General features: G+C 46.9%; 1 protein-coding gene across 1 annotated transcript in view; it reads right to left on the reverse strand.

Moving 5' to 3' along the window:
• LOC119458639 (beclin 1-associated autophagy-related key regulator-like) overlaps positions 1 to 22,461 on the reverse strand; it is a 55,055-nt gene that overhangs the window by 15,352 nt on the left and 17,242 nt on the right. Inside the window, exons 6-10 of the mRNA XM_049671657.1 lie at positions 21,046 to 21,295; positions 18,121 to 18,314; positions 12,892 to 13,042; positions 6,551 to 6,721; positions 3,703 to 3,847 (exon numbers count right to left, since the gene is read on the reverse strand). Of these exons, the coding sequence (XP_049527614.1) occupies positions 3,703 to 3,847; positions 6,551 to 6,721; positions 12,892 to 13,042; positions 18,121 to 18,314; positions 21,046 to 21,295 (911 nt within the window). The remainder of the gene's footprint in view (positions 1 to 3,702; positions 3,848 to 6,550; positions 6,722 to 12,891; positions 13,043 to 18,120; positions 18,315 to 21,045; positions 21,296 to 22,461) is intronic.

Raw genomic sequence — 22,461 nt, forward strand, 5'->3', positions numbered from 1 at the left:
TCTTCGCCTTTGCCAACTGTCGCGAAATGATGTCCTTTCATGGGAATTTTCAAGTGCAGAAAGAAGAAGCCTGGGAGAGCCACGTCAGGACTGTAGGTCGGCTGGGGAACCGTTGGCATCTTTCAACCAGCCAGGAAGCGGGTCACGAGGAAGGCGGTGCAGGCTGCAAGGTGCGTTGTCATGGTGAAGTTTCCAATCGCCCCCGATATCAGGCCGGGTGCGATGAATCCTTCGTTTGAGTCGCTTGAGCACTTTCACATAGAATTTGGCGTTCTCGGTTGTACCATGGGGTAGAAACTCATGGTGGACAAGGCAACTGATGTTAAAGAACACAATCAGCTTGGTCTTGACCTTTGACTTGCTAATTCTGGCCTTCTTGGGGCGAGGGAACGCCGAGCTGTGCCACTTGGCACTTCGATTTTTTGTTTCGGGGTCGTATTCAAACACCCAAGTCTTGTCACCTGTGATGACATTGTCCAAAACGTGGGGGTCGCTTTCGCACAAGTCCCAAACCTCCTGGCACGTTTCAACTCGGCTCGATTGTTGGTCATCCATTAACATTTTGTGCAAGATCTTCGCGCACACTTTTCGCATCTGAAAATTATTCGTGAAAATCTCATGAACGGTACTTTTTGGAATGTTTACTGTCTGTGCCACTAAACGGACACTCAAACGACGATCTGAGTACAAAAGATCTCTCGCGCGCGTCACATTTTTGTCGGTGATGGTCGTTGATAGCGGTACAGCGCGGGCTTCATCGCTGACCTCTTCACAACCTTCTAAAAATACCTTGTGCCCCCGGTAAACTTGACGTTCTGACAAACAATTATCAGGAAAAGCTGTCTTTATCATAGGAAAAGTTTCCACTGCAGACTTGCCGAGTTTCACACAAAACTCGATTGCAATCCTTTGTTCCAACGAGCGCTGCATTACGGCTTGCACGGTAAATGAAAATGAGTTGACGAAAAACCTTGTCCTTACTCTCCAAATGGTCGCAGACGACTGAGCGACAGCGCGTGCTTAAGCTAACTTCCCCCTCCACCAATCCCAACTGGTCTTCACGCTGCGACGTATAGTCGCTTCACAATATAATCACTGACATTACTTTTCGGACAAACCCTGTATATGAACACTTCAGCAAGTGATCTCTTTCATTAAGCAGGTTGGTCGCAGAAGCGATGACAGCCAATGAGGCAACCGATGACACTCCAAGGGGCAACTAAGTTGATCAGGCGCGGAGGCGCTCGCGCGGACATCGGCGTGCTTGGCAAAACGGACGTCCCCTCGTTCATTCGACGCCACCGACGGGACGAGTAAGGCACCGCCGGTGCCAGGAGGTCCAAGGTGTTCATGAGAAAAAATAACTACGGCAACTTCGCGACACCACACACCGACGGAATACAACTAAGCTTATGAGCTAGCTAGCTTTACTTCTACATGACTACTACCACTGGTAGTCACGAAAAATACTTTTGAAGAATGCTGGTGGCCATATTTTTTTGCGACAGGGCCATTCCCCTGTCAGCGAGGGGGCGATGTAGAAATCTGAGTGGGGGGTCAGGACATCTGGACATCCCCCCTGGATCCGCGCCTGGTGGTACCATCAGAATTGCGCCCAGAGGTTCTGCAAGCTCTCCATGATGACCCAACGGCTGAACACCTCGGTTTCTCCCGCACGCTCGCGAGGATACAAGAAAAATACTACTGGCCTCGCCTCTCTGCCCATGTTGCCCATTACGTAAGGACATGCCGAGACTGTCAGCGACGCAAGACACCGCCGACAAGGCCAACCAGACTTCTACAGCTGAGCCAACCACCTCGCCGCCCATTCCAGCAGATCGGGATGGACTTACTGGGGCCTTTTCCAACGTTGACGTCCGGGAATAAATGGATCGGCGTAGCTACGGACTACCTCACCCGCTACGCCGAAACAAAAGCCTTGCCCAAAGGCAGTGCCGCCGAGGAAGCCCGATTCTTCGTTGAGAACAACCTCCTGCATCACGATGCCCCAGAAGTCCTCATCACCGACAGAGGTACGGCCTTTATGGCAGAACTAACTCAAGCCATCATGCGATACAGCCACACAAGCCATCGCCGGACCACCGCCTACCACCCGCAGACGTATGGCCTCACCGAGCGCCTAAATAAGACCATCACTTACATGCTGGCAATGTACGTCGACGTCGAACACAAGACGTGGGATGCCATCCTTCCGTGCCAGACGGTATTTCGCAATCACAGCAGCGCCGCGCACGTCCTGAAGTCATCCACGTGGTGCGTCTTAAACATTTCTATGCCCGCTGATGAACTTAGGTCCTTTGTTGCTTTGTTATTTTTTTTTCCCTTTCTGTACGCGTGGTTTTGTTTTAGCTTTCGCGTTTGTAGCATCGGGACGATGCTTTTTAAGGGGAGGGTATTGACACGTATACATGTTTATCTTTCACCAGTGGCCGCTTTCCACCGGCTAACAAATGTTAAACGTTATCGCTCGGCGCAGGACGCGCCTGCATCGGAAGCTTCTCGAACATTATCGATGCTTCTCTCCATCGTCTGTGGTCACCAAGGCTCATGTAATCTGATTGTATGAGCGACGCAAATTGTCTAGAACTTTCTGGAAGACACGCGGGCACCAGGGATTAATCTGGAACCTTCGATGACTCACGTATAAAAGCTGACGCGTTTCGCCGCAGATCAGATTTCGCCGATCGCCGACTGTGTTCGCTGCTATCGTTGTGCTTTGAGTGTAGCTGTCTTTTGTGGGCTCAGGTTTGCCCAATAAAGAATCAGTTTCGTCACACACAGTTTTACGACTGTTTTCTTCAGCGTCACAGCTATGTGACAGTATCATTGTGATGGGCAATTTTTTTGTATACAACACAGTCATCTGCAAAAAACCGTATAGAAGATGAAATTCCGGCAGAAATATCATTAATATGAATTAAAAATAATAGCGGACCCAGAACGGAGCCGTGTGGGACTCCTGACGTAACATCTGCATATTCGGAGCATTTTCCATTCAGTATTACACATTGCCTTGTTTGGAAAAGGTAAAATTCAATCCATTTAAAAACAGTTGCATAAATATTTAGGGTATTAAGCATAAACAATAAGAGCGAATGTGATACCGTGTGGAATGCTTTCCGAAAATCCAGGAACACACCATCTACTTGTCCTCCTCCATCTACGCTTGATATTATGTCATGATGAAACTCAACAAGTTGTGTTGTGCAAGACAGTCCCCTACAAAATCCATGCTGCTCGTTAATTAGTACCTTATGCTCATTTAAATGATTTAATTAAATATCCTATCCTTCCATCATTTCTGTGATTGTCTCCAGATTTCAATTATTCGGCACTACATGGCAATATAAACGAAGTCCAGCCATTTCAAAACGTAGTGTCGGCACAATTTTGGATAAAATGGGTTTTCAAATGTGAGGCTTCAAGGGCAACCAGGTCACTTTCTAAACCTTCCTGCCTCCTAACAAGGCTCTAGGTCACTTGAACATTTCTTTAGGCTTAGTATTAGCGTCCATTATAACTAAAGTAGTGTCAACTGTAGTGGCATCCAATCATGTCTTATCTGATGCACGAAATTGCTGCATCATCACAGTGCTATCAGTGCTACCTACGAAGCTGTCTCGGGTGCATTGCACAGCCCATTTAATGCCAGGCCAGGTAGGTCCTAGTTACAAAACTGACCTGAATGTCAGCCTTGGGCGAGTCTTCTGTGACATCTTCCCAGTCGTCGTTGTCATCACTGTCGGGGTCACTGGGCTGTAACTCGGGCCCAAGACTCTCCTCAAGTGATGCCCACAGATCACTACTCATCTCAAATGGGCCCAGCCTGCAAGCAGACAGAAACATGCACAGGGTTCCTCGCATGAGTAACAGAACTGTACCGTCAACACCTGTTGGTGCACGACAGCAGCAAAAACCTGTTTATTGGACGTCTTTTTTCCCCCCCCCCATGTTTCACAAAAGATTCTATTTATTCGCGTAATGAACACATTTGCATAATAAACCTACTCCCCACTTTTGTCTAGGATAACTGACTTCTTTTTTTACCTTGGGTAAAAAACGTACACCCGACCTCCAGGCCTGCTATCTACATGTTTGCTTTAACTTGGCACAGTTGGCTGGTGCTGTCTACTATCACAGAATCGTAGGATCGCGCCGTCATACAGCAAACACCTTTTGAAGCGAGCGTTGCTAAACACCAGCGATACGAATGCAGGTGATACTTGGCCGCGGGAACAGACCTTGTCGTCTATGCAGTTTTCTTGATGATGATGGTGATGCACGCTGCTTGATCATCATAAACATTTTGGCTTATAGTGCTATGCAAGCATGGTGGTGGCTGAATGAAGTAAGACAACGCACTTGACCAGCTGTGCGTCATTTTGCCACAATGTTTTCATACTTGATCGGGTACTGTGCCGCAACTTTTTCTTTATTTCTGGGATGCTGTGCATATGCTGCACATTGTGCAATGGGCAGTTACGCCAGTTACATGGGCGGTTTCAAAGTGAAGGTCGTAGGGCATGGCAACCGCACTGCTGGACAGCATTTCCTAGGCATACTTGAATGTGGCGCGAAATACTTTTCGTGAAAAGGGGACAGAAGAGAGGAGACAGTGAAGCGCCAAACAACTGTTTAATGACAGCGTCAGAACATACAGAAAAAAGGTTAGCTTCCGCGCGTGCGCAGAGAGCCAAGGTGTGACATAGAACTACATGGTCACGATAACATTTCTTCAAGAAAGCACATTTCTGCAGAATACAATGTGATATATGTATCGCTAACACAATCACACCCTTTCTTTTTAATAAAGAAAGCTTCCAACAACTCCCTGGAAGTTTTGTCCCCACTTTTGCCCAGAATTGATACTGGCTTAAAGCGTGGCTCACAAGGACAGGCCTTACAGTGCGCAGGAAGATGCGCATTGTCACAGTTACCAATACTATTAGCATGCTCCCTCAATCTGTCATTAATGCAACGTCCTGTTTGTCCAATGTACGACCTACATTGTAGGTCCTACGTTGGACAAACGGGACGAAATGTATTTCGTGCCACATTCAAGTATACCTCGGAAATCTCAGCACCAACTTGCCCAAGAAGAAATTCTTTCAGCATTTCCATGTCGACCCTGTGCATGCGCACCACTGGAGAAAAGACAGCGAGCTTAAAGCTATGAAGGAGGATCATCGTGCATTTCAAGGACCGAAGCAAGGTCAGTTTCAGATTGGCAGTGTCTTGCTTGCCGCAAAATCAACCAACATCTCTCCTCTAGTGTTCCTAGAATCGATACTGTAGTTGCCAAATGCTTGTGCCTTAGCCTGCTTTTTCCCCACTTTTGCACTAGAAGTCCCGCAACACTACAGTATACAGAGTTTGCATGTTTCTCATCACTAATTTAACATCTTCATAAAACTGTTCTAGTTCTTCATCATCATGACTCGGGGTTGGAGCGTAGGCTTGTACTACCTTTATTATATAACTCCTATTAAGCTTTATTACGACGACTGCTACTTCTTCATTAATGCAGGTAGAATTCATCAAAGTTGCCCGCTATGTTCTTATGGACTAGAAATCCTACCCTGTATTCTCTCTTTTCTGGAAGACCTCTGTAGCAGAAGTCAACACTGTATAAGCCTCACAAGTTCTAACCCCCCCCACCTCACTAAGACCAATATATCCCAGGCAATACCTGATAATTCTTCAAATATCCCTGCTAAGCTAACCTCACTCGATAGGGTCCGCCAGTTGAACGTTGCCAGGTTCAGTTTCCATGGGCGGCCTGTCCGGACCCAGAGATTCTCAGCACCCTCTGCTGCGTAGCAGGTCTGACCGCCGCCTTGGTCAGGTGCTCCGCAGCCGCTGGGGATTGAGGGCCATGGGTAAATTTTAGGAGTGATGAGGGAGGTAGTGGCCTAATACTGCACCAGGGAGGCCAATTCCTGTTCTGGTAAGGGAGCGACTTTGTTGAAGCTTAGTGGGCCTTCCTAATTCAGTCGCACCTGGTCTAGTATAGCCCAACTGGCTCTCGACATTTATTTTTTTTGCAGGTGACATCGGCCACTCAATGCCTGGAAATGTAGTGGACTGGACGAGGATTTGAGTTTACGACCTTCAGATTAGAAGCCTGGTGTTCTACCTCTGCTCCATGCCACCACTATCTACATAGTGATATGAAATTTCGATGTTTACAAAAAATTGACAACTTTTTTTTTTCCATAGATAACGAACCCTCCCCCCAAGTTCTAATAGTAGCAGAAGTTTACTTGGTGAGAAACCGACCAGCGACCGACAGACCGACCGACCGCCCCAGGAAAAACCATGGGACAGCAGAAAATGAAAGCTTTAAGAAAACTAAATGGTGAAGGGACGAGAAGAAGCTGTTTCATCCACTCTGGCATCGGATGGTCATACAACCAAGACCTACTTGTTGGATTTGCAGGACTGCACCGCGAAGTTATTTTAGGGCAGCTTCAGAGATCAGGGAATGCGGGAGAGTCGAGCTTTCCCACAATGCATGATCAGTGCATACCTGATGTTTCCCTGATGCTGCACCAGAAGGGCGAGGTTGCGCAGTGTAGTCCTGGGTCGGAGCAGGGGTGGTTCGAGGCCCTGGGATGCGCACAGGTGCAACACGTTGCTGTTGAGTCGTGCCACCAGGTTGCGGAAGTCGTCTTCGCTCTCGTCTCGCGCACCAAACTGGCTGCAGGGAGCAAGCACTTTAACCAAGCGTCTTTAAAATTAAAATTAAATTGTGGGGTTTTACGTGCCAAAACCACAATCTGATTATGAGGCATGCCGTAGTGAGGTCAACTCCAGATCAATTTTGACCACCTGGGCGATATTCTGTAACTGTCCACTTAGTGGACTCCATTTCGGTCGCTGCTGATTGGCTAGACCTGTCCGAGAGAGAAGAAGACAGGCTGGTCTCTTGTCTCCTTCTCGCTTGTACAGCTGCACTTCAGCAGTGGACGAAATGCACAGTCCACTTGGTGGACTGACAGTATACCACCCCAGAGGTGCTTTAACGTGCACCTAAATCTCGGTACACCACCGTTTTTTGCATTCACCCCCGTCGAACTGCAGCCGGGATCAAACCCGCAACATCAAACTCAGTTTCGCAACACCATAGCCACTAAGTTACACTGCCGAGTCCAATTACCTTTGTGATAAAGGAGATTGCTGCTAAACTTAGCAGCAGATTGCTTACTAGTGGTAGGTTACATAGGAGCAATGAAAAACATGTTCAGGAAAAGGATGCTAGCTAGAACAGAAAAGGCAGTGGAACACTTCACTTGTACCAAATGTTGAGTAAATAAGAGCATCAGGTATACATATAAGAACCAATCGGCTAATCTGTGAGCTTCAAAAGTTGATCAAAAATCCCGCAGGCACGACAATGGGGTGGGGGAAGAGTATGTACATTTTTTAAAGCTTGCCCCGAGCAAACGCCTCTTGCGGGATACATATGCGCTTTATTAACGAGGATTTACCTTTAAATGCAACACAAAGCAGAAGTAAATTTGGCAAGCAACAGACCCTGTATTTAGATCTCTCACTTTCAGCGACTTTGCTATTGCTCATTTCGCCTGCTTTAGGAAATTGTCTCACTAAAGTCGTTCTAAGCAAGTACCCTTCAGACATACGTTTTCTAGGCACTCCAAAAAGAGGGTGGCATGAGTACCATCACAATTTTTTTGCACAGTAAACTCTCAGCTGTCGACACCTCGAAAAATTTATCAAAGCGGAAAATTTTACAATGCCGTGGTGTCCATTTCATATGTTTCTCAGCCCTTATCTCTAAAGGTATTTGTGCCAGACTGGATAATTTCAAATTTCGACGGCGAAAGTATCAGGGAAAAAGTCACTACCCAAGGGTTTTCATACTTATTGTGCAGCTGCGATGTCACCAAAAAGTGAAATCAGAATTCTGCAGGCACGGCAACCTCTGATTAATAGCGTCAACAAATTTTGGCACATGCCTTGTTGCGCCAGCTTGCGCAATCTCCTGCAAGAGAGTCCCTGATGTCACTCCACTCCTGGTGAAGCGCACCTCCACAGTTTGCACCGCTCCGACTAAAGTCAGAGAGATCAACATCACAAGCCGCGTTTACATGAATGCGACACTGGCGCATCACATTGCATTTCTAGCGCAACACATTCATGTAAACATTGGTAATGGGCTAGGAAGGTGCATCGCATTAATGCGTGAGGCGATGGTAGATTTACAGGCGGGAGTCGACTCACGCACGTGGCACTACGTTCTCGGGAAAGTTAATGAGCTACATGTAAACGGCATCGCATCGTCTTTCCCAATTGCGCTTGGAAATGCGATGCACTACTGTCGCATTCATGTAAACGCGGCTAGAGAGAGTAACCTTTAGCAACCATTGCTATTTCTCCATTCATGAAAATGGTGCATGACTTCCACCAAACTTTGCAGTTTATCTTGAATTGCGGAGCCTCTTTTCATATTTGTATGGTTGAACCCACTTATAAGAATATTCAAGTGCCGAAAAAATCGCATTGTTTTAACCTATTACTGCTATTACCAGGTTGCACAAAAATAGCAGTGGGGCAAGCATTTAAACATTTTAATTAGACAGAAAGAAGTGCCATTGAACCCACTGATAGCATAACTGGTTTTAATAATATTTGGATGTAACAATGAGCAGTTGCTGCACCGCAAATTTTTGTGCGTGTTCTATGGTAAAATAAACTGTTTACAGCAATGCTCCCAAGCCGCATTATTGGCTTAACAATTAAATCAGGCTACTGGGTGTTTGCACCAAAAAGAAAAGGAACACAAAAATTAGGAAAAGAAAAAAAAGATGCGAGCTGCTTTGCCACACCTGCCTTTGTCCGGGTGCCCCCCCCCCCGCACAGCAAACCTTCGTTGCCCCTCTCCATTCCACCCCTCCGACGTCGGCTAGAGGGTGGAAAGGAGATGGGAGAGAGGCATGTGAGGCCAGTGATGCGACACAACGAAGGAGTGCTGTGTGGGGTGCGCGGCAAAAATAAAACAGTGTGGCGAAGTGGCTCATGCTCTGTGAATTCGCGCTGCTGTGAATCCATGCCTAAAGGCAAAATCTGCCCATAAGGAGGGGGGTGACGTCGAGGTTAAGAATTTTGGGAAAAAGAAACTCGCCTTATACCGAATAAATACGGTAACACATAGGCATCTGCTAGTTCAGTTTTGGTTTTTTAAGAGAAATTGACTGAAATTCGTTAGGTTGCAAAAATTAGCAGCGTCAACTTTTTATGAACTTTATGAACCATTTATTTTTAGAACTTTTCATTTCATTTTCAGTTCAGTTCATTTTATTTATGAACTTTATGAACCAACTTTTTAGAACCATTTATGAACTTTTCAGATGACTGCTTCAAGTCTTGCATTAGGATCAATGTCTGACTCAGTGCCAAGCACACCGTCTTGACACAGTGCCAGTAACGCTGTTGCTTGTGGACATGGATGTGTTTGGTGCTATGGAATGTGAAAGTGATCAATCGAAAATATTACTCGTGCCATTTCAGAAAGGCCCTATGTTGACTATTCCCGGCTAGTGGTCTTCTGTTTTTGCGATTTTTCTTATATCAAAACTCCACTTATCTTGATTTTTTTCCACTTTCTACAACTTTGAGTAAACAAGGTCTTACAGTATTCCTCTTTTATTTTCAATAATGCGCTGCCCTATCTTTCAACCCATTATTTTTCATAAATATTGATGCAACATTTGTAAAATTATGGAAACGAGCTCAAATTTGTAGACCTTGCTAAAAATTTGGGCAAGTCGGCGAGTATGCAAGAAGGTTCAGGCTGTACCACTGGCTCATTCACGCTCAAATTTCCTACAGCGGTCTGATTTTGTAATGCATTCATTTGATACCATGTTTGGGTTAATGACTTTCCTGTTTTCACTAGGCTAAATCAAAACAACAGTAACTGGTGCAAAACTGAGCAGCGGATTGCTAACCAGTGATGGATTATGTGAGAGCAACAAAAAACATGCTCAAGGGAAGGAAGCTAGCTAGAACAAAAGAATGGTTTCCTGGGCGAGTTGGCATTCCATTCTTGGAGGTGAGCAGCATGAATGAAAAGGACAATACAGTCGAACCCACTTATAAAGATACTGGCTTTAACAATACACTGGTTATAACAATGAGAAGCTGCTGCCCCGTCAACTTCTGTATGTTTTCTATGGTGAAATAACCTGCTTACTACAATGGCCCCATGCCGCATTATCAGTTACAACGATGAAGTCTGGCTACTGGGTGCTTAAAGGAAATGGAATGCAAAATCCTTGAAAAAAAAAATCACCCTTGTCGAGAAAATGGGGGTAAGCGAAGCTTGCGAAGCTTATGGCAAGATGACGCTGTCGCAGGCGTTCTGCTTCGTTTTACAGGCAGGGTCGGACTCTTCACCGACGTTTAGCCTGGGCTTCGGAAGCCCTAACGCTAGAATCGGCATGTCAATGATGAGCCCTTTCCCGAGCGAGTTCGCGGCGCTGTTGCTCAAACACAGCCTGCTCCTCGGCAGAACGCACCTGGTGCGTTCTGGTATGCGCCACACGTGATAATATTTTCGTTAATCGTGACGTAACTCACGAGCATGTGATGTTATTGATGTCAAAATCTATCAGTCATGTTAGTCATACATTCATACCCTTCCATGCCAATTTTGGTATATACCAAGTGAACAAGACGCGAGGTTCCGACAGGTTTTTGATGGGGTTTTAGCGTGACACCACCACCCCCACTGACACTTGTGAGGCAATGAAAAAAGAAATTCAAGGCTGCTGCACACCCCCGCGTGCTGTTTTCCAGCCTTTTCCGCATCGCCAGCCTCGTGCGCATCTCTCCTGTTGCCCTTCTACCCCTCTGAACACGAATGGACTGGGCCTATAGCTCTATGCCACGCCATCCTCTGAAACATGAATGGACCACGCCAACTGCACTGATAGCGCTGGGCCCTGCTCCCAGATTGCTCGCTGGCCCCTCATTCTGCGCAGCTCTACCGAGGAATTAAGTCACTCATGCTCGTTTTTGTTAGTTGTGTCGAAGTTGTACTGGGCCACATAGTTTCTTAGCCTTATTTGACTTGCTGCCGAAACTGAAGATGGCTGATTCGCCCGCTGATCATCAGCAATGCACGACGTTGCCGGTGAAAAGAAAGTGCACCGCTATACATTTGGAAACGAAGTGCTTCATCACGAACGTAAGCGCTTGCATCAGATAGCGCCGGTGACAGTGATGGCGAAGACGGCAGCGATGACGCAGGCTGCCTCAAAGTTGTCCTCGCAGGAGGCCCTGCAGATGATTCAGTCCCTCCGGGGCTTTGTTTTCATGAAGGACCTTTGCGAGAGAAGGATGTCAGTAAGCTTTGCGCAAAGCAAGCAAAGCCAACGGACATGTGGTTTTCTCGTGCAAGCCAGGGAGAAGTACGTGGCAAGATGCTTGTGGCGATCTTGCCCCAGCGCTTCTGGATTTCTCAAGCTGAGAGGCTGCCGCAGTAACCTTCTCGCATTTTTTAAAAGGCCCCTTTGAGGCCACCAAAGTGATGCCTCAGCGGAGCTCACATGTCACTTGCCGCCCGTGACCCGTTAGCAGTTGTTATAGCAATGCCATTCTTGAACCCCGACAGCCGCGGCTTGTTGCACGCGATCGGAGTGTGCAGGAAGCAGAGTTAAACAGTTAAACGAGTCAACACAATCACCAGCCGGATGAAGGAAGGTGGTGGGGAGGGGCACTGACCTCCCCACAATTATAGTCTTCTCACATCAGCTCTGCCATCCCCCTATTTCGATTCTTTTCATGCAACCCGATTATAACAATTATCGGTAGTAAAAATGGAATTTTTGTGGCACTTGATAAGTGGGTTCGACTGTATTGTGGCCGTCTTCCTTGCCTTCTATTACGCCTTCTTTTGCATTGCAGGTGGTACACCTCCTCAAGCTCAGCCTGTTCTGCTTCACAAATTCGACACCCACTTTTTTTTGAAACTTTGAACTCACTGCGGGCCATTTTCAATTTATTTGTGACACTGCGAGCCTTCGCCTGAATGTCCTCGTACGATACGCTCAGGCCTTTGTTCCGCTGTTCTTTCACCCACTTTTCCACAACGTCTTCAATGACAGGAATCTTGCCCTCCTTTGGGCCCTGGAAGGACATTCGCAATACTGCGCGCACAAAAAGCTCGTCCCTTTGTTGCTGCCAATTTCACATGCATTTTTACGAAATGCAGTAATGACGCTCTGCTGCCAAGTTGCTGGTTGATTCGGCATGAAGAAAAACTTTCCGCCTAAACGCCACACTGTAATTCTGTCGCTGAGTTGGTGCCATTTCGGTGTTGTCCTGCCAGACACTTCACAATGCGATGTGGACAAAGCTGCCGAGTGCTTGCAGAGGTATAGCACTTAGCCACTTTGAGCATAGGGGTTCACTCTGTGGCAAGTCACGTTGCTGTCATTGTTGCAGCTGCTCTTGGTCAAGTGGCCTACACCATTCTGGCACTTGACATCACATGAACGTGGCTATTTTGCATACTTGCAGTTAGAGCGAGTTTCGCGAGCGAGCAAAGCCCACGCAGCGGTATGCAGTAACGAAACTACTACTACTGAGACACGACTGTGCGAGTGGAGCAGAGCCAGGCGAAAGCGAAACCTTTTAGAGACGCATCGTTCTCAAGGGTAACGCCAAGGAATTCTTTTTTCCATGAATCGAGCAGAAATGCACAAGTAGCATTTTATTGAATGTGTAAAACAACTTATTATTATTGCTGCTATAGTGCGAATATAGAATATGTTTGTGTGTGTTTGTGAACAGTTCACAAATGCTTTCTAGAATCGCAAAAGCTGCTGCCAGTCTCCAACCAACCTGTAGCAGAGGCTGTGGGGCAGAGGCACGTCGAGATAGAATGCCAGGACGGCCACCATCTGGGCTGCGTACATGAGTCCTGCCGACAGCGTGTAGCCCACATTGCACGGCTCCTCTGGGGCAGGCCACGCACGTTCCTGTTGTTCAGCTACTGCGTTGACAAACAACACTTGACGGTCAGTACAGATGCACAGAGCACCTTGTTTACTTGGACTACCCTGGAAAAGGCTGTATAGAACCGGACAAAGGAGAAGAAATAGCAGGGCGATGGCACTTTTTCTTGCCTCTCTTTCAAATATTTTGAGCTACTACATGAAGGAGACGTTTTGAACTTCCAGCTGCGAGACGAGAAGTGTGGGACCACACGTTAGCCCACCTTTTCATGGCACCAAAGCCGTCCTTGTGTAAATGAAGATGTCTGTACTGCTACAGTTTAAGTTCATTATAATTAAATTGCCTCCAACCCAAAATTCCTTTGTTATATCCAATATTCACTATAAGCATATTGTCATGGTTCATTGAGCACAAGAGTGGACAGAGATATCTTTAATTATGAGAACCAGTGGGCCTCTCTAAGAGCGGATTAAAGCTGAGTTCACTCTCTTGAACCGCTCTCAACGCTTGAGGTGTTCATCATCAGTGCAGTTCGACATGGATTAGGGACATGGAATTTGCTTCTCTCCAGAGGGAGCATCATCCCAAGGATCCATAAGTAGCAGCCGATGCCCAGCAAACAAGAGGGTGCTCAAGTCGTTAACAAAAACCTTTTTGGCAGAACCCATCTCATGATGACTATCAACGTTACTGCAATTAGCATTCAAGCAATGTGGCGACACACCGTATTGCTGAAGGCACCTTTATTTACAATCTGTAGGAGTCATTCTAACTTTCCATTGCTTCGGCTATACAGTGGAATATCAATAATTTAAGCTCAACTCGAAGGAGCCTGAAAATTTTTTTCTAATTAAACGAGGCTCATTATATGGAGAATTTACCTGCAGCACTACGTTAGGTGGCGCATGTGGCGTACTGAGCTAACACTTGAATGATGAGCCCTGGAAGTGTTGCTTCCCGGCAGCGTGGCACGTGCTGCCATGAAGCCACACTTCTAGGGGAAATTTTCGCTGCTGTGAAACCGCACCTCAAGGCAAAATTAGCATACAACCTGTAAAAAGGATATTTTAAATTCTTGGTGCACCAAAATACAGTACTTGCAATGAAAGACGATAGCAGCCGCCGGTAGCAGCTGCCAGGTCGGAGGATTCGTCGTGTGCGTTTGTGCGGCTGTGAGCATGGTAGGTGGCACACGATGTTCGAATTGACCATCGTGAATGATTACGCATTCAAATTACAAGGCGTCTTTGCACATTGAAATACACATAATTTTGACAGGACCACAGCGTCAGTTTGAATAAACTGGAAGTTCGAATTAAATGGGTTCGAATCAACGGGATTTCTCTGCATCTGACATACACTGTCTACAGGATCAGCCCACTACGGTATGACACTCGCTCGCCAGGGTTGGCCATGACGACAACAGGATGATGGCAATGAGATAACAATACTGAAATGGTGATGATGGTCCAGTAGAACCCTGCTGATACGTTTTTCATGGGACCGTAAAAAAAAAAACGTAAGAGCCGGGAAACGCAAGAGCCTCCGGGAAACAAGAAAAATTGAGAAATGGGAGTAGTGTTGAACTGCACACAATGTTATTTTAATTCTTACGTGTGAAAAAAAGTTGTACTTTTGCCCGACAGCCGAAGTATCGATTGCGATAGCAAATTACAGTGTAGATCGCTTATAACGTAAGTTGCCGGAGTCGTGAATATCTGCACTATAAGCGGTACCACACTATAACCAACACAACGATTTTCAAGCCCTGCACGTATGCAAAACATGTACACCAAGCAGTCGCGCGTATCCGAGAATCAAAGCGTGCGACTGGGAGTTTTGCATCCGTTTAAATTTACGAACGTTAAAAGGTTAATGTCCAAGTACCCACGATCTTCGCATGAAGCAGACAAAATAAAAAAAGATGTCTCAGTTTCACCCGAAAGGTGAAGCATCCACTGCGATAGCAAATTAGTAGAGAGCTATAAGGAGTAGGGACAGTAGTTTTATCGGCTGCATAAACTTGACACATTCGCTTACTAAATGAATTAACAAGCGTGGTGTCAACGCGCACAAGCAAACATGAATAGACTCGATGACCGCAAATAATCACTGTCAAAACGCGACCACTGTAGCAAGCGAAGGTTCGTGCGGTCTATCGCTTCAACGGAAACTGAGAGGCGTAAGCACAGTGCATACAAAGGTCAGAGCCGTGTGGAGATCGCTTTCAAGATACAGTGCGCACGACAACACCGACAGCCAGCAAACGCACTTGTTGGCACAGTAGAAGCCACACCCCCCCCCTTCCCTCCCGTGCTGCCTTTCCGCTTTACTGCGGAAATCGCGTGGGAGATTGCGTCGCCAGTTCCCCTTGCGCCCGGTTGCAAGATACGCATTTGGTGCCGCAGCACAGCGTTGCCCTCCCTCCCTCCCTCCCATACCCCCACGGCCTTTCGCGTGATGGAAGTCGCGTTTGCTCTCCGCTGTGCATTCGCTCTGCATGAAGGCGCGCGTCCCCCGCGCGCCTTCACTCGCACATACGGCGCGTGGCAACGATTTTATTGCCCTTGGACTCATGCTCCATGTCTCATGCTCCTCCTCCGCATCGCCCTCGTTGATCTCCTCTCCCATCGGTGGGCGCACCATGGCACACCTCGTTGAGAAGCGTGCTCGCTACCACCCTTGTCGGCGTGATTTTCCCGCGGAAGCCGCATTATAACCGGTATTTCGTCTCACGCAGCTGCACTGTAAGCGGTATGCATATACATGGAGTGCTATGAGAAAATTAACGGGAGTCTGAAAAGACTGTACTATATCCAGTCTTGCACTATAAGCGGTTACGTTATAAGTGGTCTATACTGTAGTAAACAGCTATACAAAGTAAGAATAGTAGTGTTTTGTCGCCCATATAAACTTGGTAAATATTCGCTTATTAACTATATTAACAAGCATGGTGTCAGCGCCCACAGGCAAACATGAACACATCACACTCAATGAGCGCGGAAACGCGCTGTCAAACGCGGGCGAAGGAATTTAAGCGCCACTGCAGACGCGAGCGAAGAGACATTCGTGCTGTTGTCTATCGCTTCAACGCAAACTTAGCAACGAGAACACACAGCACGCACAAAGCTACGAGCCACAGATGCACCTAGACTGCGTAGACTCTGCCCCCAACACAGATCACTTTCAAGATACGACCCACGCGACCGCGCGCTGCCGTGCAGTACGCAGTTGATGCCAGAGTACAATGCTGCCCGCTATCCCTCCCCCCTCGCTGGTGCCTTCAGCGCAACGGAAGAAGGCGCGCTTCCTCCCTGCTTTTCTTTCTTTCACGCGTGAGATTTAGACGCGGTTGTCGGCTCCCCTTGCATGCTTTCACTCGCACATACAGCACATGGCGTGCGGCAACAACGTTATCACCCCTGGACTTTATACGGAACATCTATGAGCCAAAACCAATTTTAGGGTCGCAACGCGTCATAGACACTATCTTTAGATAGCAAATACGGATCACAAGGGCCATACTTTTGCTGGCGGAAACCGAAAATACGTCATAAGTGACGCCCCCGGCACTTTGGGCGGCCAATGCCATCGTCAAGCAACCAAGCCAAGCGACATGAAAAATCAAAATGGCCGCTCGGGCCGGCGCAGGGTGGCAATTCGCAACGTATGATGCGGGAACGGTCCCACAGTCTCGACGTAACAGCGGGTTACCAATGCATTGGGTTCTATGGGAGCTGTGCAGGGACCGGTCGAAAACGAAGTAACAGCCGGGAAAACGCAGCACCCGGGAACGTAACAGCACTAGTTCTACTGTATAATGACGACAAAGTGAGGACAATGGGATCACAACGCCTGTAAGACAACGATGGCGTGAAGATGACTGTATGACAACAATTACATGACAAACAATGGAATGACCACGACAGTACGACAACGAATGAATAAATTACATTTGAATGACGACAGTGTGGTGGACTGACGAAGGTGTTATGGCGACGATGGCATGATAACAGGCTGACAACAAATGTATGACAACAGCGTACAAACGGCACAACAAGGGTATGACAATGAATTCGTGTTGACGACTGTATGACAATCGCATAAGAACAGTGGCATGATAGCATGATTATGATGGAATGACATCAATAAGATGAAGGCGCTATGACGATGATGACAATGGAATGACACTATGAAATAATGACAACTACATGACAATGAGGAAATTGTGACTAACAGCATGACAAAAATCAGATGACAAAGCTCAAATCACAATGATGGGACAACCACACCGCCATCATGATGACAGTATGACAGCTGTACGACAACAGTGCAACGATGACAATGGCATGCCAACAAAGGAATGATCACTATTTAATGACAACAGCATGATTAGGGCAGCGTGATGATGACAGGAAGCTGGCAAGGGTGTTATGTTGGATTTCAAGGCTTGCGTCAGGGTCTAATGGGTCGAGCATCCGGCAGCTGTGCTGATGAAACCAGCTTCGAAATCAAGAGTCAGGTGGTAACAGTTAGACAGCAGCGCACCAAGTTGGGTTTAGTAGGCTGAGAACGCTATTCACATCATGTGTACCATGTGGACAGTCTCAGGCAGCTGCTGACAGCACCTCGAGCACGATTAGCTTTTGGCAACGACCTCATAGCTGACATCGCTAAGCTGCTGTAGAACTTTGTACGGTTCAAAGTACTACTAGCATAGAAGTTTTTCCAAGAAGCCTCGGCGGCACACAGACGCTAAAACCCGGGCTCTTCAGATGGGCTGGTACGCGGTGCATTGATGCCATTGATTGTAACATCAGACATCGAGGTCTTGTTGGCTATTTATTCTAATGTCCGTGAGCTGTCTTGCTTCCTCGGCATGCTCAGCAAAATTTATGGCATCGGACTTGGAATTTGTTACATGCTAGTATCAATGAGAAACATTTTTATTTACTTTGTTACATCTGATAATTCATTATATCCATGTTCATTATACTGAGGTTAAACTCTATAGTGTATCTTGCTCACTTTCCTGTAAAGCTGTAAAGGACTTCGCCCCCCCCCTATGTAATGGAGTTCAAGGTGGCATAAATGAAACGACTGGTGTGCACGTACACCAGTGGCAGTACTGGGAGTAGTCCCCGCTGGTGGGCAGACGGACCCCGACCAGGTTGTAGCATCCCTCGGTGGGTGCCAGGTGAACCCAGCGGCCCCGCACGTACACTGTTTGCTGGGCTTCCTCCAGTTCATGCTGCTCCCGACCACCGGCTGCAGTCACTCCAGCACTACTGCTGCCACTGGGCTCCATGCTTTAAGGAAAAAAAAAAAAAAAGATTGCACATCATGCGACATTGCCAGTGTGTGAAATGCATGCAGTATTTGAAGCCTTCACCCTGCGATGTCAGGACAATGCGGCGACGCTATGGTTAATGCTGACTTTGTCGCGGTAGGCACTCTGTCGACTCTGCCGACCTCACTCAGTGTTTGTTTCTGTGAGGTTATTGCAGTTGCATGTATGGTTAGCAGTGTTGCAAAGAAGAAAAACACAGTATGCCAACAAGCTGCGTCACGTGAGTTGTGCCGAGAGACAAATGAAAGCAGGCTCAAGTTTTCATAAGTTTCCTGTTGATGAAAACTGCCATAAGCAATGGGCAGCGGTGGTAAAAATTGAAGGCTGGGTTCTGACACCAGCCCACTGATTACGCTCCAAACATTTTTATCAGTTTTGCGTTATTTTCGTGGTTGGCGTGGTGTATGTGATCCAACAAAGGGTGCTTAGCCACATTAACAGCTTGTCATTACAATTTTATACCTCGCTGTGAGACAACTACACCGGCTCTGAATGTAGACGGAGTGAGCAGGTGCACTTCAAAGCTTGTCCTGTTAGCGTTGCGGATAGCCTAGTACACTTTCACATATGCAGAGAGCAGCACAGTCACAGCTGTGTTCACTTGTCTTACGAATGAGGGGCAGCACAAAGGTGAATGCAGAAGCACACCCTTCCGGGCTCGGATGAAAACATCATCCATTCCCTCTGCTCCGAGGAAGCCAAGGAAGCAGCGATTGCTCAAGGAACGAGCATCGAGGAAACTCGGTGCTTCGTATCCGACTGAATGTCTACCATTAAAAGTTATATGTCTGGGTCTATGAGCCCAACAGCCCAAAATACACTAAATCCACAACAAGAGATGAATGAAGCTCATCTGGGTGCCTGCCCACACGGGAAATCAGGGAAACAAAGCGGCCCACCTTGCTGCCCGAGCAACAACCAACCGGGTGGTGGGCCAGCCTCATGTACCGGACTCCCAAAGGGCAGCCCTAAGCTACGTTGACTGGCTGAACATCTACAGAGAAGAATGTCGACTCTATCCGCCACCGCACGACTCTCCTACGCGTGCGCAGTGCACAACGTGCACTCTCAGGTGGGCGCAAACCCATAGCGTTTTAAGCCCCAGGCGCCAGGCTGCCATCATCAAAGATAATAATGTATCAAAATGCACATATTGTGGCCTGGCAGAGGCGAGCCAGGACCACATTTAATGGGGATGCCTCAGCAATCTGCCCCCTAGAGACCTCACAAAGCAAGCTCCCTCACCGGAGGTGTGGGAATCGACACTGCAATCGACAGACCTGGTCATTCAAACCACGCTGGCAGAGTGGTCGGCTAGTGTTGCGGCTCCCTGGGCCCCCCGACCTAGTCCCCCTGTCCAGCCTGGGTTCCATTTCTCCTCCCCTCTATATAAAATAAAGTTTATTTCCCTCCTGTCCTAAACATATCTAAATGTGTTGCGGTAAAACCTCGGGAATACGATCACGACTAGTACAAATTTTGGGGTGACAGCAATTCATACAATTCCATAACTGAAGTGCCCTCTCTCTATATTATGAGCCACATTTATTTTGGGTGTTCTAAACACTCACACATATCGGTACAGATTATATGAACTAGCATAAAGTGACCACCGGCAATAAAGTGGAAAGTAGGCTACAACGCAAGTGGCTGCGGCTGAGCGTGAGGAGACGATAGTCGGCTTCTTTCAGAAGTATGTAATTGTTATAGAAATTCAAAAGCAGATTTTCGATTACTTCCGCCTATTTATTAGACTGTGCCAAAAAATATACACAGTAACAGCGGAAAGATGTGCACTGATCCAAACACCCTTCTTGATTGATATCAGCTATTTTGCAATAGCAGGCGTGTATTGGAATCTGCTATATCACGAAATAAAGCGTCCAGAAAAGAGTGAGGAGCAGGCTTCTGTTGAAAAGAGAGCGTTTGAAAGGGAGGTGATTTTGTGCTTTGCTTGCGAGCTCTAAGTGTCGTGCATGATTGAAAAACTTGGCAGAGATTTTCACAGCCGCGTATGGTGTCTGCGGACTGTGTTTTTTCATCAAGGTGGTTCAGGGCCCCTTTAACAAAGTACGCCACTGCGTATATTCCTGTACCTTATTAACATCACACAGCCACATATGAGCATCAATACTTGGCTTAGAAAATTTCTCATATGTTTATTCACTTGTTTTTTGTTTTTGTTTTCGCAACCTTGTCAACCACAACTTCTATTATTTACAAATTGCTTAAAACACTGCCGCCACTGCTGGGTGTCACCCAACAAACCTCATTGTGGCTTTGGTAAGCCCATGCTTTTGTTTTTGTATGTTGACATGTAAATAGAAATTATTGTTATCATTACTTTCATGCTGCATGCTTTCCCATGGACACTTCTTATTTTATTATTTATTTTATCTTATTTACTGAATATCGCAAGCACGAAATTCTCAAGCATGAGAGGCACGAAAGAAAGGAAATAACACAATAATGTGTGCATAATAACAGTTCTAACTTATATCAACAGCAGTTCTAAAAGCAGAAGTAATGTGTAATACGTTTCAGGTGACACCATTTCATAGCCGCCAAATAGAGAGAAAAAGAACTCGTCATGTCAGCACAGGACATCCCACGTATGCTTATGCTCTCCATCTGTCATGCTGTTAATGCACATTCAAAAACTGCTCTAGTATTTGTTGGCAGCCACCCACCTGCTCCCCAGCGGTTGCGGACGCTCCTCCTCGTGAATGGGAAAGATGTCGCGCGCGAGGTCGCCCACATATGCTCGCACCAGTTCCTGGCGCCGCAGCTGGCACTCGGCAAGTCGCCGACGTTTCTCCTCCAGAGATTCCTGCAGCTCGTGCAGCTGCTGCGATCGTTGGTGCAACTGGCCTTGCACGTGCAGGACGTCCTGCTCGGCCAGGCAGTACTCGAAACGCTCCTGCTTCAGTTGCGAGTCCTCTGTTAGGACAGGGGACAAGGTGCAGAACACTCAGGCCCAGGGTTTGTAGCAGCACTTGTGCAAAAAATTTTAAGGCTTTTTAACAGCCAAGTTCAAGGGCATGGGGCCTCGATAGCTTTTTAGGAACACCTTAAGCCAAGAAACTGGGCATGCACGTTCTGCATTCACGCGTCTTCGTGATGCCACGAAGTACGACCTTGGCTGTACGACACCGGCAGTAAGGCTGCTTTTAACTCATTCCGTACGGTAAATATAGAGATGAACTTGATAGGCATCTTTGCCGCTGCAGCGACCCTCAGTCTACACCCGTCCACATTATCTCTGGCCCGATCACACCGATAAGTGGCAAACTTCCCACGAGGGTTTAGCTGACTGCTGCTTTGGCAGGTGTCGGCGACCAAGGTTACAATTTAGTGCTGAGTCGATGCAAATCTATTCACTGCGGCCGTACGTCTCCTTGGAAGCCAAGAAAAGATATTGTCAGCGAAAGCGAGAATATTGGGAACAACTGAATGGCACAATCATTGCAGCCACCTTTTTTAACGACTACGTGCATGCAGATCGTGTCTGAAATCTCCAGCCAGATGTCTTACGGCGCCCGAAACTTCAATACCTGTTGCACACTGGTTCACTGGAGAAGGTGGTGGCACCACGGGATCAATGTTCAATGGTCAGGTGCAAAAAATCAGTTGGCAGCTCTCAATTTTGGGTTGTCTTGGCTACGAGTCATGTGATGCGTCTTGCTCACCAAAATCAAAACTGTTGATTAAACAAGTTTTATACATGTTTCTAAATTCCCATGCATTAGTGTTGAATACTTTAAAACTTCCCATACTGAAATTCCAGCCAAAGCAAATACTGAATAGCACAATACAGTCAAACCTCGATTTACCAAATCTTGCGATGTAAGAAACTACCTTCATTTCCTGATGATGATTCCATTAATAATGGTGCATTTTTATTGCAATTTATTGAAGTAATTTTGAGACACGTTTAGGATTTAACAAAGTTTTTGGCCATTTCAAGCATATACATGGAGCTTGTATGTTGGTAAATCTGATAAAAAAAACTTATAAAAGTGTCAGCCGAGGCAAAAGTTATTTGCAGGCGTCCTTCCACATGAAAATTTTGAGTGGCAAAAATTGTGTGAAGCGTGCCCACTGCG

This window comes from Dermacentor silvarum, chromosome 7 (assembly GCF_013339745.2).
Source record: "Dermacentor silvarum isolate Dsil-2018 chromosome 7, BIME_Dsil_1.4, whole genome shotgun sequence".
Lineage (NCBI taxonomy): Eukaryota > Metazoa > Arthropoda > Arachnida > Ixodida > Ixodidae > Dermacentor > Dermacentor silvarum.